The sequence below is a fragment of the Neopelma chrysocephalum genome, unplaced genomic scaffold (assembly GCF_003984885.1).
Source record: "Neopelma chrysocephalum unplaced genomic scaffold, ASM398488v2 Primary Assembly neopelma1_84, whole genome shotgun sequence".
In the NCBI taxonomy this organism is placed as follows: domain Eukaryota; kingdom Metazoa; phylum Chordata; class Aves; order Passeriformes; family Pipridae; genus Neopelma; species Neopelma chrysocephalum.
The window spans coordinates 10,403,347-10,418,429 of NW_020897746.1; the positions used below are offsets into that span (position 1 = coordinate 10,403,347).

At 47.9% G+C, this 15,083-nt stretch overlaps 1 protein-coding gene across 3 annotated transcripts; it reads right to left on the bottom strand.

Annotated features, from left to right (window-relative positions):
* Window positions 1-6,948: 6,948 nt before the first annotated feature.
* LOC113971636 lies at window positions 6,949-13,425 on the bottom strand. Of its 3 annotated transcripts, XM_027691756.1 has the most exons (4): window positions 13,224-13,425; window positions 11,611-11,656; window positions 8,325-8,534; window positions 6,949-7,590 (listed from the first exon to the last, which is right to left on the bottom strand). In XM_027691756.1, exons 1-4 carry the CDS (start codon window positions 13,266-13,268, stop codon window positions 7,202-7,204), a joined length of 690 nt encoding a protein of 229 aa, XP_027547557.1. In that variant the 5' UTR covers window positions 13,269-13,425; the 3' UTR covers window positions 6,949-7,201. The 3 variants fall into 3 exon arrangements, with proteins under 3 accessions (XP_027547557.1, XP_027547558.1, XP_027547559.1); XM_027691757.1 differs by lacking the exon at window positions 11,611-11,656; XM_027691758.1 differs by lacking the exons at window positions 11,611-11,656; window positions 13,224-13,425 and adding an exon at window positions 9,776-9,861.
* Window positions 13,426-15,083: the final 1,658 nt, after the last annotated feature.

Here is a 15,083-nt window from a genome sequence, read left to right on the forward strand (position 1 = left end):
GAGCTGATTTGCATTCACAGGAGGCTCAGGAAAAAAAACCAGGGCTCTGTGCACAGCATTTGCTTTCCTGTGTCCATCAGAAATACAAACAAGAGATGAAAACCCATTACCTGTCCATCTTCTTGCCTGAAGCAAAGCAACACAGTCCTGTTTTACTGGCCAGCACTCCCACAAACCAGGCACAAACCATCCTCTCTGGATGTCCAGGGAAGGCTTCAATCGAGGGTCTCAGGTCACGTTGAAATGTGAATTAATTGTGCTTCACTCAGTTCTGCCTCACAGACAGGTATTATGGGAATTGCAATTTCAATTACTCAGCATCACCCAGGAAATAGGAATCCCAGCCTATAATATTTCCTAAGCAACTTCACCACCCTTAACCATCAAATCCAACTTCCCTCACTGACTGTCCCCAGAAATTCTGCTCTGGGCTCTGCCTTTTGCCATCTGCATTCCCAAACTTTCTGGACATTCTCCATCGTCTGTGCCTCCAGTCTCAGGGTGATCCCAAGGTGTTTGATGCTTTAGGTGCTGGGGGTTCCCTTGGGCTCGGAACTGCTCCGTGGGGAAGGGCCTCGTGCCAAGGAGGGAATGTTTCTGGTGGGTGGGAGGTGGGATCAGCCCCAAGCATGGAAAGGAACAAAGATTCTTTCCTGGGATTTTACCCAGCCAGTGACCCATCTCATCTCCTCACCAGCCTGGGGGGTTCCAGCTGGAGCAGAGCCCACTCACTGCTCAACCCACACCCCCTGGTGAAAGGGGAGGCAAATCACACCAGGAGCAAAGCTGAGCACAAATGTCCAGAGTGAGGGGTGTTTTGGCAGGAAAGGCATTTGCAGTCATAGCAAATCACTGCACAAACCCATCTTATGGGGACAAAGCAAAGAAGAACTGGTAGAAATCACAGAATCGTGGAATTATTAACGCTGGAAAAGATCATCAAGTCAAACAGTCAATGCAGCACCACCCTGGTCACCATTAAAGCACGTCCTCAAGTGCCACATCCACACATTTTTTGAACACTTTCAGGGGTGGTGACTCCACCACTTCCCTGGGCAGCCTGTTCCAACGCTTGACAACCCTTTCCATGAAAAAATTCCATTAGATATGGCACTTGGCACTACAATGGGCGACCAGAAGGGAGATGGGAGCTCCTGTCTGGCACTGGAGGAGACACACGTGTAAAGAAAAGTGGGAGGTGGGTGAGAGCCCCTCACAGGGAAATGGGAAGGAGAAATCAGGCTGCAGGAATAAGCAGGATTCCAAGCAGGAATAAGGAAAGGATGGGGAGATCCAGACCCACACATTTCAAGGATCCTGACTGCATTTGAACATGGAAAAGCTTAAAAGTGCCCTCAGTGAAACACGGGGTGCCAGCCTGGGAGGTCCCACCCAAGGGGAAAAAAAAAGCCAATTAAAAAAATCAGCCTCACACCCACCAGTCTGCAAGCAAATGTGCTCTGTCACGCCGAGGGACTGGGGAGGAGAGGAGAGAGGAGGGAAGGGAAAGGAAGGGAAGGGAAGCAGCTCCCTCCAGCCCTAATAATTGTGATGATTCATCGCTCCGCATTAACAGACCCTCTGGGGACGGGAGCAGCGGGATCACCGGGATCACGCCGCTGCTGTCGGGATAATAAACACCCCTGGTAAACACCCCTGCCCTGTCCCCTCCACGTGAGTCACACATCCCACCCCACAGCAGGTCCCCAGAGCTCAGCCCTTCCTCCAGCACCGCCCAGCCCCGACCCTCCCTGGGGAGAGGAGCTGGGAAGCATTTTGGGATTTGTGGATCCGGATGGAGATTCACACAAACACACACGGGTGTGCAACACACCCCCCCACACACAGACCCGTGGAAAAAGGGCTTTTTTTGGGGGGTCTGAGGGAGCAGGGGGAGGCTCCGTGCCAAAGAAACGACACTAAGCGGCGCGTTCCATTTTAGGTGTTGACAGTGGATAATAAATCCAGGCCCTACCTAACATTTACAGGAACATTATAAAATAAGTGAAACGGCGTGAGCTGGTTCCCGGGGCAACCAGACAAACACAATAAACAGGCCTCAGAGGCAAGAGTAACTTACACCATCCTCCTGGGTCTCAAATATATCACTTTACATTAGCCTTCTGCTGGGGCTGCTCCTGAAAGCTCTTTGTTTTATTATTATTATTTGAAGGGGAAAAAAAAAAAACTACCCAAAAAAAAAAAAAGAAAAAACCTGGTATTTTTTTAGTGCAGATCGGCGTGAAATCGAAGAGTTCCTTTGGTTGCTTGTCTTTATAGGTCTTTTACTGCACATTAAAGCTTCTGTGAAAATAATAATGGCTATTAATAAATCTTTATAAAGAACTGCGTCCCCCTCCTGCAGAAGAATATTATTAATAAGGTGTCCAGAGCCTGGTGCCTTTGCTGGCCCAATAAAAACCAGTTTTGAGGGGTATTTTTCCTCAACACAGATACAAGATTAAGTGTCAAATACATGGGGTGGCTGAGGCAGCTTTCTCCTGGTTCAGCAGCCTTCCTCCAACTGCTTTTGTAGCCAGACCATGGGTTTGGATCCTGCTGTCACCAATTATAGGGGAATGTTCTGAACCCAACCAGGTCATTGCAGCTCAGGCTCATTAAGTCCCACCACACTCTGTGCAAAACAGTGACATTTAGTTCTCCTCAAAAATCAGCCAATGGATTCTCTCTTCACCTGCCTGGGGTGGGACTGTGCAAATATCACGTCGATATTTTGCAGGTACAACCCCTAAATACGGAATTTTGAGAATCAGAGTGTCCAAGAACAGGGATAAGGAGCTTCAGTTGAGATGGGAGAAGGAAGGTGAGATTTTTAGAGAGGCACAGAGGTTGTGGGAATGCTGTGACAGGTTGGGGAACACGACCTTAGAAGTTCCTCGGCTTTTAAGACCACCCACATCTGATTTATCCCCTGAAGCATCATCAGTGATGAAGGAACAGATTATTGCGATTTTTCTCTGCCCATCCACTGCTGCAAACCATGTTGTGCTTCAAGCTCTCTTATTTGGGCTTGTTGAGCCACCTTTTTGTGGTTTCCGTGGTTGTTTTGGCTTGTCCTGTCCCAGGATGGGCAAACACAGGGAGGCTCCAGCTCGGAGAAGTGTCCTGGTCATTCTAACTGGGAATAAACTGGGTGAGTCAAAAGCAGCCCATGGAACATGTGAGTGTGGGAATCCTAAAAGAAGCAGCAGGAGTCATTCAGTTCATCTCCCTCCACTCCTCCTGAGCTGTCCTGGAGCCCCAAGGCCCAGTGACCAGAGGGGACCTGCCTGGAGACAAGGGGGTGCCAGTGAACAGCCCTAGAATTTGAGCAGTGCCTCAGCAATGACTGGAAGCCTTCCCCGTGTGCTAATCCAAGGTTTTCTGCACAGGAATGACATTTGGAGCCGCGGATCCCGGGCTGGCTCACAAGTGAAGGGCGGGGTAATCACATGTTCCCCATTTCTTTGCCATATTTAGTTCCATCCTCTCCAAACTGCCACCGCTGACGGGCTGAGGTGGAGTGGCCCTGCCAAAAAAATGAGCTGCTGGCCCAAACCCAGGGGTGGATGAGGTGGCTGCTGGGTGGGAACACATCTCCCCCCCCCAGCCTGAGAGCAAAGGAGGCAGCCTGGTGTGTAAGGGCTGAGTAAAGGCAGCGCTGGGAGAGCAGAGGTGGCTTTTTCCCCCTTTATTTTATGATCTAATCACCGCCCCATTGATGACTAATTAGAATGAGTGAGGTCCAGATGGCCAGAGCCTTTAATGAGGCCAATTAAGGATTCAAATGTTTTCATCCAGTTCCCTTTTTCCTAGAAAGACTGAGCAGCAATGGAGGTCCCACCTTCTGCTCCAGGCACACAACCCTGGAGGACTTAAAAAATAAAAGGTAAATGTGATAAGGGAGGAACCAGTGCAGGTTTTCAGCAGGGAGGCTTCATGCCGTGCCTCAGCCTCCAAGATTTATGCCAGAGTCCATCCCTGAACACCTCAAAGCTAAACTCCTTTATTGGTAGGGCTGTCCAGCCTCACTTTCTCCACTTTCTGGGTTTTTGTGCTGCACACTCTGCTCTCCTGAGTCATGGTCATGAGGAGCAGAGCAGTAACACTGTGAACCAGAATTTCCTATTTCTAACCTGAGCAGGGAGTAGCTCACGAGGTTTCCACCCTTGTTTTGCAGGTTTGCAGCAGGGTGTCCAAGCAACTGCTTTGGAGTGTTTATTTGAGCTGCAGGAGCTTCCTGAGGATCTGTTGTCCCAAGGGCCCTTTCTGTCTGGCCACCTGAGGTTTGCAGGACAGCCATTCCTGTGTCACAACACCACCTGAGGACCTGGGGAGTTTTTAACCTGGCTCTTTTCACAAGACTCCCACAAAAACACTTGAATTTTGCAGGGTGGGAGTCCAGGGGGAGAGGGACCATTTGTATGGCACAGGAGGCAGAAAATGAAACATTTGATTTGAAAAATCAAATTTCCAAACTCAGGCTGGAATTTAGGTGCCAAGTCAATCTTCTTGCTACTGCACTTCATGGACATGAGGGAAGAAAACAGACTCCAATTCTACCATGGGTCAGATATCTGCACCTTCACTCTGGTTGTGAAATGCTCATGTACAAAGTCAAACCACACTGAAGTGCTTTCAGTGGAGATGTTCAGGTGAAAATCCCCCCAGACCTGCAGCCAGTTCTGCTCCCAAATGACTTTAGAGATGCAAAATTTGTCTTGCTCCTGAACTGGTCTGGAGGCTCAAAATTTAAATATTGGTCTGCTTTATAAATGAAAAAAAAAACAACCAACCACCCAAAAAAAACCAACAAAAAACCCCAAACCAAAACAAAACAAAAAAAAAATCAAACAAACCAAAAACAAACAAACAAACAATTTTAAAAATCCTTCTATTCACAAAACATTTTACTTTTACAAACCAGATTTTCATTTTTAATAATCCAAAATTAATCAGTAATTTAAACCAGTTCCATTTTAACATTTCCCACCCCGGAGTAACTCCACCTGACCCTCAGCTTGGTTCCAGGGGAGCTGAGAGCCTGAGATGCTCCGGGGTTGGAGGCTCCTCAGGTGAGTTCTCCCCCGGGAAATGGCAGCAGAGGAATTCTGAGCATTCCAAAATGTCTAAGGGCTGCTTGGAAAGGAACACGTCTGAGTGCACTGGGCTGGATCAACCACAGGCATTGTGAGGTTTGTGGTGTGTCTGGGTGTAACAAAAGCAGCCCCAGTCTATAGGAGGTTTCCCAGACGTGTGAGGCTGATATGGATTACATATGTTCCATGGAATACCCTGGGAGCTCCAGGAAAGCTGAGCTGGAGCTGTAGGGCCGTTTGTGGGAAATAATGTCACTGCTGACAGGATTCCTGACCACGGGGTGATACAGAGACAACACCATTGTCAGAGACACAGCACGGAAAATTCACCCTGCCCAGGTGTCCCAGCAGGTTGGGTCCCAGTCCTGGTGAGGACCATATAGTGAAAAAACCCAAAAAACAATGTTTCTTGTGATAAGAGATCTGGGTTATTCATTTCTTCCCTCAAAAATTACAGAAATAATGTGCTTTAGGGGAGTTGGTGCTCTAAAGAGTAGACTTGGCTGCTAAAACTGCCAATGTTTTTCAAAAATTATTTACCAAGGACCTACTGGAAGGTTTTTTTTTAATGTGTTATTAGGTGGGGAAATACCTGTGACAATGAACCTCTTCCCCTTAACAATCTGAATGAACATGTCTGGAGAGAAACCCTTGGGTTGAGCAGGGGAGAGCAGAAGCTCTGCCTGATGTGAATGCAGTGGCACTTGCTTTCATTTCGGACAGAAAAACACAAATGAAGTTCCAAATTTCTTGGTTGAGTTGATAATTTCACGCCAAACGTGCACCTGGCAAAGGGGCAAAGGGAAGCTCAGAAGGGAAATGCCCAAAATGCCCAACCAGGTCGTGTTTCTGGCAAAACAGAGGCCAAAGGGTATTTACAGGGACAAAGAACCACAGTGCCCACAGGTCCTGAGGGTGCAGATGGAGCCTTGGAGGAAGCACGAGGCAGAAAAGGGCAGAAAAGTCTCCTGGGAATTTCTGGCGTATTTTGGGGATCACCCGAGGCAAAGAGAAAAAGGGCTTTAAACACTAATATTGGGCAGGGTAGAGACAGCCTGAAAACCCAGAGGTTGGGCTGCCTTTGTAGTTATTTGTGGTGCTGGGTAAGGTTTCACTCGTGGTTTCTATTCTTTCCCTCATCCCTAAAAAATGTGATGAATCCCACGAGGTTTCTGACCAGCAGTCGGGTGCAGCACTGCAAACCCAACCCACCCTCCCCATCCCCACAGTCCCAGCTCCAAACTGGGCTTTCAGTGCTGGCCATCCAGGGTTATCCAGCTGCTGGAAAGCTATCAGCCCTGATTTCCCCATTTATTTCATTCTTCCTTTAATAATTTCATTATCTTTTCCCTGGTTTATTCCATTATGTGTTTGGTTCTTCCCTGACATCTTTGTCTGGGTATTATCTGCTCCTGCTGCCCCTCCTGTGCCAATGCCTTCGCCCCAAAGCACTGGAATCCCTCCAGCTGAGTCCCTCTGGTCCCCATCATGGATTTAAACCTCCAGTAGCTCCTGCTGCCCTTTGTTTCACCACAGTGGGAGATGCCAGCACTGCCAGGTCACCTCCCTATGCCACTGCAGCAAGGATGGGCCTCCCAGATTTCCAGGCTTACCCCTTCCCCATCCTGCCCCCAGAGACACCAGGACACAGAGCAGACCCCACCTCTGTTCCCTGCTCCCAGGTGCCATGACCTTGGGAAGGTACCACTGACATCTCCTTGGGAATGGGGGATTTGACCCCGAGGTTTTGGCTTCATCATGGCTCATCCTGAACAACCTTCAACCACAGCCACACCAGCTGCTAAGCAGTGATGGAAATGTCACCTAATTCCAGTGAAAACTGCCTTTATTTGCTGAGGTCCCCCCTGTTTTTCCCTGTTGATATAAAGGATGATATAACACAGCACAGAGAAAAAGGCTTTTTCTGTCCACTCAGTTAATGGTCCAGAGCTTTTTCCAGGTGCATCTTTCCAGTCACAATTTAACAACACAGATCTGAGGCTTGGGGCTGCCCCTGAGCCATTTGCAGGGTTCTATTTACTGACACTGCCAGGTCACTACACCCCCAGGTGTCCTCTGGATGTGGGGCAGGTTTTGAGCCTCTATTCATTTCCAGGAGACTCTTCCAGCACCAAACCAGCTGCCTGGGCCATTTCCCTCAACACACAGCTGGCAGATTCCCAGTAGTGCTCCGAGAGCTCCCTGGCCAGGCCGATCTTCTGGATGTTCTCTCTCAGGTTCCCCTCGAGCCGTACCTGGTCCAGATACTCGGGATTGGCAGCTCTGATCCTCTCCTCCAGCTCAGCCTGGCCCTGCAGCACCGAGGAGGTCATTTCCTGGAGCACAGTTCTCCAAGCAAGGACACCCTTTGTGGAACGACTCAGCGCCTCCAGCTGCTGCTGGACCCGCCTCAGCTCCTCGGGCACCTCCTGCTCCTTCACAGCCAGGGAAAAGCCAAAGCCCTCCCTTATCACCTGCACCCCGTGGGCACCTGGAGACACAGAACAGCATCTATGCCATGACCTGCCTTGGCTGGAGCCCAACATGGGGGTGTTTAAACACTCTTGTTTCTGCAAAACTGAGCAGAGGACCCAGGAGCTCCCCGTGACTGACAGAAAACATCCATAAAATGAGCCCATGTCCAGTTCCCTCACCACTGAGGCTGCTCTGGGTGTCTGTGCAGTATAACAGAGGTGTTCACCAGTAGCAATCCAGTAGATTCATTTATAAGTTCCTTAAGGAGCTCCTTAAGGGGCCAAACTCCTCCCTGATCCTGCTGCTCTGCCCCCCTCCATGAAATCCGTGCTCTTTCTGCCTGGCTACATTGGAACCACCTTTTCTGTTTGCTCACTGCTGTTGGGTGAGGCTTTTCTCACAAATCCAGCCTAATCTTCCCTGTGACACCTCATTGTTCTCTGGGTCAGGTCCCCCCAGGTTTCGGGACTGGTTCTGTGGGGTCACAGATGTCACAGGGCACCTGAAGCAGCACCAGAAAAGCCCAATCTCACAATGTGTGACATCAACCAGCCCAGTTAGAGACATTCTATTGTGCCATAAAGCAGAAACGAGCTCTAAAAATGGCCAGAATCTCCACAAAACCTGAAATCTGTGAGTGACAGCGACAGGGCTGCTGAGCCATGGCAGCTCCTCCCGGAATGCTGCTCATTCCCATGATCCCAATGATTTAACTCTGGTGCCAGTGAATCCTCAGCTCTGAGCTCTTACCGTGCTCCTGCTGCAGGGTGTCCATGCAGGCTGTGAGGGCAGCAGTGGGGGCACAGCCACAGACCTCCCTCAGCCTCTTGGCAGCCCTGAGCATGGCAGAGTGAGCCTCGTGCTGCCTGTTGAAGGTGGTGGCAATGTCAGAGAACAGGGTGTCAATGGCCTGGATGTTCACCACCTTCATGGTGAGGGTCCCCTCCTTGTTGAAGACCCCTGGGGAGACGAAAAACCCAAAGGAATTTCAGAGGTGGAATAGAAGAAACCGAGCAGGGTCGTGGGGAAGGGGTGAAGGATTGAAAACTTATTTGAAATGAACAGGACACTTTGACTTAGATGCCACAATCAGACCCTTGGTTTGGATTTGGGAGTTCTTCTGTTACCTGAAATCAAAACTTTGCAAGAGGAAAGAGATTCTGGGCCACTTCAACCAAAGCCATTTGGAGCAGGAGTTGGGGGGAGCAATGAAATGGCTGAAACAGCCCATAATAATTAAACGCAAAGTGTAAAAAAAAATGAAATTACTTCAGTTTGAAATGTGAATCGAGTATTGAATCATTCCTGACTCTGTGAGTTTTGCAAATGCCACAGAGACAAAGAGCTCTCCAGACCTAGGAGAAGCACAGAACCTGTTCTCAGGTCTGAGATAAGATCGTGATGAAAAGCTTTCCAAATCCAAATCCAAACGTGTGATATCACCAGGCCAGGTGGCTCAGAGGGAAGCCAAGGACCCTTTGGTGAGGAGGTGAGAGAATCCCTCAGTGTGGAGGTGAGAGAACCCCCTCAGTTTGGAGGTGAATGAATCCCTCAGTTTGGAGATGAGAGAACCCCTGAGTTTGGAGCTCTGGCTTGTGTGGCTTCCCCAAGGCTCTTCCTTTGCCAGGAAGCAAAAAGACAGTGGGTTTTTACACTTTGTAGCTAAAAAACACCTTTTTTCCATTAAAATTGGACAGGAGATGCTGATTTTCAGCAGCAGAGGATGTAATCTGATGTAAATATATTATTTCATCATAGAAGAGAGAGTTAAGTTGTTGCCTATATATTTATTTGTATGTAAATAAACCTTTGTATTTTCCCCTTCCCCCAATGCTGAGTAGTTGTGTTTTGCCTGAAAACCCTCCCACACTGGGGCAAATTGTGGGAGGGGGGCTTGAACTTGGAAATTGGATTTCTGAGGGTCTCAAACGACTACACCTCAGTAATTTGTCACACCTCCAGCAGATTGAAGTTTTTCTCCACTGAGCAAATCCTCCTTACCCAAAGGGAATCTACAGGCCACAAGTTCCCAACCCTCTCAGACCACGGGGTCATTTTAATCCGAATTTGACACTCAAAATCCTCAAGCAGCTCTGGGTGTTGCACCCCCAGAGCTCTAAAGGAGCAGCTCAGTTCTCCAAGTGGAAATCAGAGCCCTGGTTCCCTCAGAGCTCTCCTGGAGCAGGGTTTGTTTGCCAAACCTGCAGAGATCTGATTGCCCAGCGATGGAACACACGATCCAGTCGCTCCCAGAGATTCCAGCAAACGTCAGGGAGGTTTGGTTTTTACAGGGGGAAAACTCCAGGCTTGGTTTTGAACGATAAAATCTGTTTTAGTGTTGCCAAATTAGTGCTGAGAGTGCTTTGCTTCGCTTCTCTGTTTTGCTTTTATGTGTCTAAGTTTCCTAAAAAAAAAAATAAAAAAATAAAAAAAAAAGAGGGGGAGGAGCAGGGAGGGAAGAACATGGAGTTTTTTCCAATAAAGTGATGAATCCTAATGATAAATAGGAATGAAGAGTCTGTTCTCTGGGGTGCCACAGAAAATCAAGATGTTCCTATAAATTTATAACAGGATAAGGGAAGGAAAAATAACTTTCTATCAACTTCCATCTCATTCCGTAATATTTATTTAAAGAAGAATCGATGAATAAATAAATAGTTCATTAAACTACCCTGAAGTGTGTTGTTTAGAAGTGATTTAAGGAATGTGCAGAGCAAAGTCTGAGCTAATAACTGATCCCATTAACCCTCCTCAGCACTCCTCCCTGGCCTCTTTCTCACTAAACAACCAGGACTGGCCTTTGACAGAAACACTGGTTTGTAAGAAAATTAAAATATCCCCATCAAATGCCTTGCTTTCTGGAGAAAAGCTGATTTTTTTTTTCTCAAATGAAAAATATATCTTAAAAAACATGACAGGATTTTGTCTTTACTGAAAGGAAAAATATTTCATCAAACACCCAGAAGAGTCTGTTCAGAAAGATCAGTTTGATGTTTCTTGGAAGGGTGTTTCAGCTTGTCCTGTTTGGTCTGGGGGTGACTGTTCCAGGCATTTGTCCCCTCCTGGGATGTTCCCCTTCCCTCCCATGAGATGGGAGATGGGGGAGATGGGAAGGATGTTGTGGGATAAGGTGAGTTGTCCCACGAAGTCAAACTGTGCTTTAATTCACCCAAACTGCAGCTCCCCCAGGCTCAACAACACCAGCCTAGATTTTTTTTTTTTCCCAATAAGTTTAAAATTCAATCAGTTTTAATTCAGGCAATTAAACAACGTTCCTTTGACCCCCATCAAAACTTGGATTATTTGGAGCCTCAGGAACATCTGACACGAGGGAATGGCAGGGAGCTGGCCTTGGGTGCTGTGCTGGAGAATTTATGACTAAATGAACATTACAAATGGAAAGTGTCCTTGCACGAGCCTCTCAGGCTCCTCTGCATGGCCAGTAAAGTCAGCACATCCAACCAGGGCTGGAAAAAATGCCCTAATTCCCTCTATACTTTCTGCTCCTACAACGTTAATTTGATCTTCCCTGGAGTTCCTCTGTCACAGAAATTATCCCCTGCACGCTCTGGAAATGATCCCCTGCACGTTCTGCAGCTTTTTCAGTCCTGTAAACAAGTTATTTTGGGGGACCTTCGAGTTTTCCTGTGTTTCTACCACATTTAGGATTTTTCACTTCCTGTCCTAAGTTGCCCCAAAGTGGTTTCCCAGGAGCAGCCCTGCAGGGACTTCCTGGGAATTGGGTTCCTCCTGGATGAAAAGCATTTTGTAACTGTAAGATCATCTCCATTTAATGCTCTCTCCTCTGACTCCACGTTCACAGGCTCTGGCAGGGGGTCCCCACCACTATTTTTGGTTGAAAAGTGGGGTGTTGACAACCTGTGCACGTGCACTCCTTGTGTATCCGTGTGCAATGCCAGTGCTGGGGCATTTTTGGATGAATCCCAGGATTTACTCATTATCACTTTAACCACTGTCCACAAAGAAGGGGGTGAGGGGGTGAAACATCCAAAGAAAATAGTTCCAATCTCATTACCCATGTTTCGACAGGGCTGCCTTGTGTTTACAGGAAGGGCCTCCCGCTGTGAAAGAGAAAGAAAGTCACGATTTTTTTTTTTTTTGCCAAAAAGAGGAGGAATCGGCTTTCTACGGGAATATTCTTTATGTGTTCTCCAGAGGGGAAAGGGACCCCTGGGCAGACCAGGACAAGAGGAGGGTTTGGATGAACCAGCATGAGGACAGAACTCACTGGACCACACATTCAGGGAGTGCTTGAACCAGAAGAAGGAAAACCTGACGTCAAAATATCTGCTAAAATTCCAATTTGGAAAGTCCTGAGTCGGGCACGGCGCCGGCTCCTCTCCCCTCTCTCCTCTCTTCTCTCCCCTCTCCTCTCTCTCCTCTCCTCTCTTCCTTCTCCCACCAGAGTCTGGACAACTTTCCCAATGTCTTGTGCAGCTCCAGCAGCTCCACCATCTCCCCTCCCCACCGTGGGTCCTGAGCCAACATCCCAAGGCTGTCCCAAGCCTTGGCCACCCCGGAGAACAGGGAGGAATCCCGGCTGATCTATCGGGTGCTGCCTGATGTGCTGCTGGCTCTGTGCTCCCCCCCAGCCTCGGGGACACGGGGAGAAAACTGTCCTGGTTTTACACCCCTGGAATTACCACCAGGAGTTGTGACCTGCCTCTCATCACTGCACCACACACTTCATAACTCGCCCACCAAACCCGGCCTGTCCCGGGCAGAGATGCTGGAAAAAGCATTTGCCACTCGCTTCAGGAAGTCTTTAAAACTCCAAAAAGAAAGGGTCAAGAAATTAGGACTTTTTCTACCCCCCTCAATTCCTGCATTTCTTGTTTATTTTTTGATTTATTTCCATTTTTGGGTGAATCTGAGGGCACCGACTCTCACCTGTCTGGCAGTGAGATACTGAACTGGATCTGGCTCTTAGAGCTACAGAGCAAATCCTGCAGAAAAGTTTGATGTGCTCACCCAAAACTGTCAAATTTCAGGGGTTTATACCCAAAATTCAAAATATCTAAAATAGTAGCTCTATCCATATTAAAAGCTGGATTGGGACAGTGGCAACATGACAGTAACTTAAAGGAACAGTGTGGGCTTTACCCCTTGATTGGAAAATCAGTGAATAATCAGCAGTGATATTTGTCCTAGGAATGCTGCCTGTGTTAATAGATCAGAGGAGCAAGCCACTGTTAAAAATGACACAGTTTGGAACATGTCCTCCCTTTAAAAATGAATTTTAAAATGGCTTTTAGAGTATGAAGAAAGGAGACCAGAGAAATCCGTTCATCACCTCATAACAATAATAATTCATACATTAATCTTGTGCTGTAACAGGGGTTCCACAGGATTTACCAGGCCAGTTACTCTCTGAGATGTGTCTGGAAAATGAATATAATTATTGCCCAAAATGATGAACCAGTTGAGTGTAATCCCTAAATGCACACATGGTTTGGGGGGCGAGACTGGCACACAGGGAAGCCCTGGATGCCCCAGCCCTGGGAGTATCCAAGGCCAGGTTGGAGGGAGCAACTTGGGCTGGTGGAAGGTGTCCCTGCCCATGGCACAACCAAACCCTCCTTCCCTCCCCTCCTCTGTCCTCCCACCCAGGGGAATCTGCTTCCTTACCTCTTCTGGAGCAGCCGAGAGGCAGCAGCAGAACAGGCCCAGCATGGCAACCCGAAAACAGACCCCAAAAAAGAGGGGACACGGGAGTAAAGAGCCTTTTGGGGACCTTCAAAGAGCTTTCTCACACCGCAGGAAAACAACAGCAGCAGGATTGCAAAACAACTGCAGCCCAAATATAGCGAGGGCTCCATGTCAGGGCACGTCCCAGGGCTGAATGTTCCCTTGCCCAACGTTCTCTGGAAACATTAAATCTGCATTTTCCCCCTGGCAAAGTAATGGATGTGATAAGTCGGCTTCTCTCCCTCTGTAAATAAATTTGGGATTATCAAACAATCGGGTTGCTCTGGATTTCCTCCCTCCTGGTTCTTCCTGGACAGGGAGAGGCCGAGGGCAGCTTGGATGATGCAGGAGGAGCCAGGCCAGCCCTGGGGACAGCAGGGCACAAAAGGCATCTCCCTGAACAAGTGTCATCATGAAGACACGGGGCTGCACCCACACAGGGCATCTTATTGTGTCAAAAAACCCCAGTGGATTAGGGCTGGATGTTGGGATTTGAAGCAATGCTCACCTTTGCTGCTTCTACACCAGGGCTGGAAGATGATCTTCTACAACACAGGTTGTCTCTCATCTCCATAGTCTAAATTTTTGTGAGCATCTCTGTCTCACCCTGCACATGCTGACTGGGCAATTCAGCAAATATCCCAATGAACTGGACAAAACTCAGCCTTCCCACTGCAAACTAAGAGTGAAGTGGTGCTTAACAGAGCAGGACTGGGAGCTGCAGCACCCCTGAAAGGTTAAATCTGGCAGTGCCAGTGGTGACCTGCAACAGCAGAGCAAGAACTCAGGTCCTCCTCGAGCCAAAACAAGAGCTGGAGGTTGGCATCTCCCTCTTGGCTCTCCAAGGAGCCCTGGATTTTTTGGAGGGCTCCCGAAACACAGCTCCACAATCACTTTCCAGCCAATAAAAGGCAGAGGCACAGATTCACAAAAACTTTCTGCCTCTCATAAAACACAACATGCAGTTGCTAAATGAGAAATTCAGATCTTCCACGCACTTGGCTGGAGGGAGATGGAGACTCCCAATTGCTTGTTATAAACCACAATGTACTGGGCTGCCTTGTTGGGGTTTTTTTCCCCCCAAACTCCCTTCCCACCCCTGCTCTGATATCTTTGCTCTTTTTCATACCAGTCTCCCAGCCATGGATCCCAAGTCATAGGCAGGTTTTTGTTTCAGCCTCAGGTGTCCTGCCCATCCTCTTACTCACATAAAATGGTGCAATTAATTTATTGCAGTCTGGCCACAGTTGTTTTATTCATCATCAGTGCAGAGCTCCCGTGAAGGACGCCCAGGAGAGGCAATATCACCTTAACAAAACCATCCTGAGGAAAGAAAGCTGAGAACCCAGGGAGGAACAGCCAGCTTAGATACCTCCAGTGTGTTTCTGAGATGATATTCCTTCCAATAAACCATTATTTAGGATAATGAGCTATGTTTTGTTTTACTTTCACTGAGATAAGATTGGGAAGCACAAACACATGTAATTGGGCTTTATGGCTGTAAATATTTGCCTAATTTGACTCTTGCTATCTAAAATGATATGTGTGAGGCTAAATCCTGGTCTACCACCAGTCTCACTCCAGGATTTCTTAATGCCAAGCTGAAGAGCTGATACTGGCTCTCCATATTTTTTTTCCCAATTTTTTTATCAGTCAATATCCAAAATCCTCTGAAGTTACATTAAAACCCAGGCTATTGACAAAAAAACGTTATTCTGCTCCCAGCCTATCTCTGCAACCCATCAGTTTTACTCCTTGGGTAGAACATCAGAAGGGTCTGCATGCTCAGAAATAAAAAAA

Bases quoted from the DNA above. Each gene is read 5' to 3' on its own strand.
- LOC113971636 (XM_027691756.1), bottom strand. From the start codon at position 13,268: ATGCTGGGCCTGTTCTGCTGCTGCCTCTCGGCTGCTCCAGAAGAG. The intron at 11,657-13,223 runs GTAAGGAAGCAG...TCTCTTTCACAG, and splicing joins TCTCGGCTGCTCCAGAAGAG to CGGGAGGCCCTTCCTGTAAA. The intron at 8,535-11,610 runs GTAATGAGATTG...TCGTCTCCCCAG, and splicing joins GCAGCCCTGTCGAAACATGG to GGGTCTTCAACAAGGAGGGG.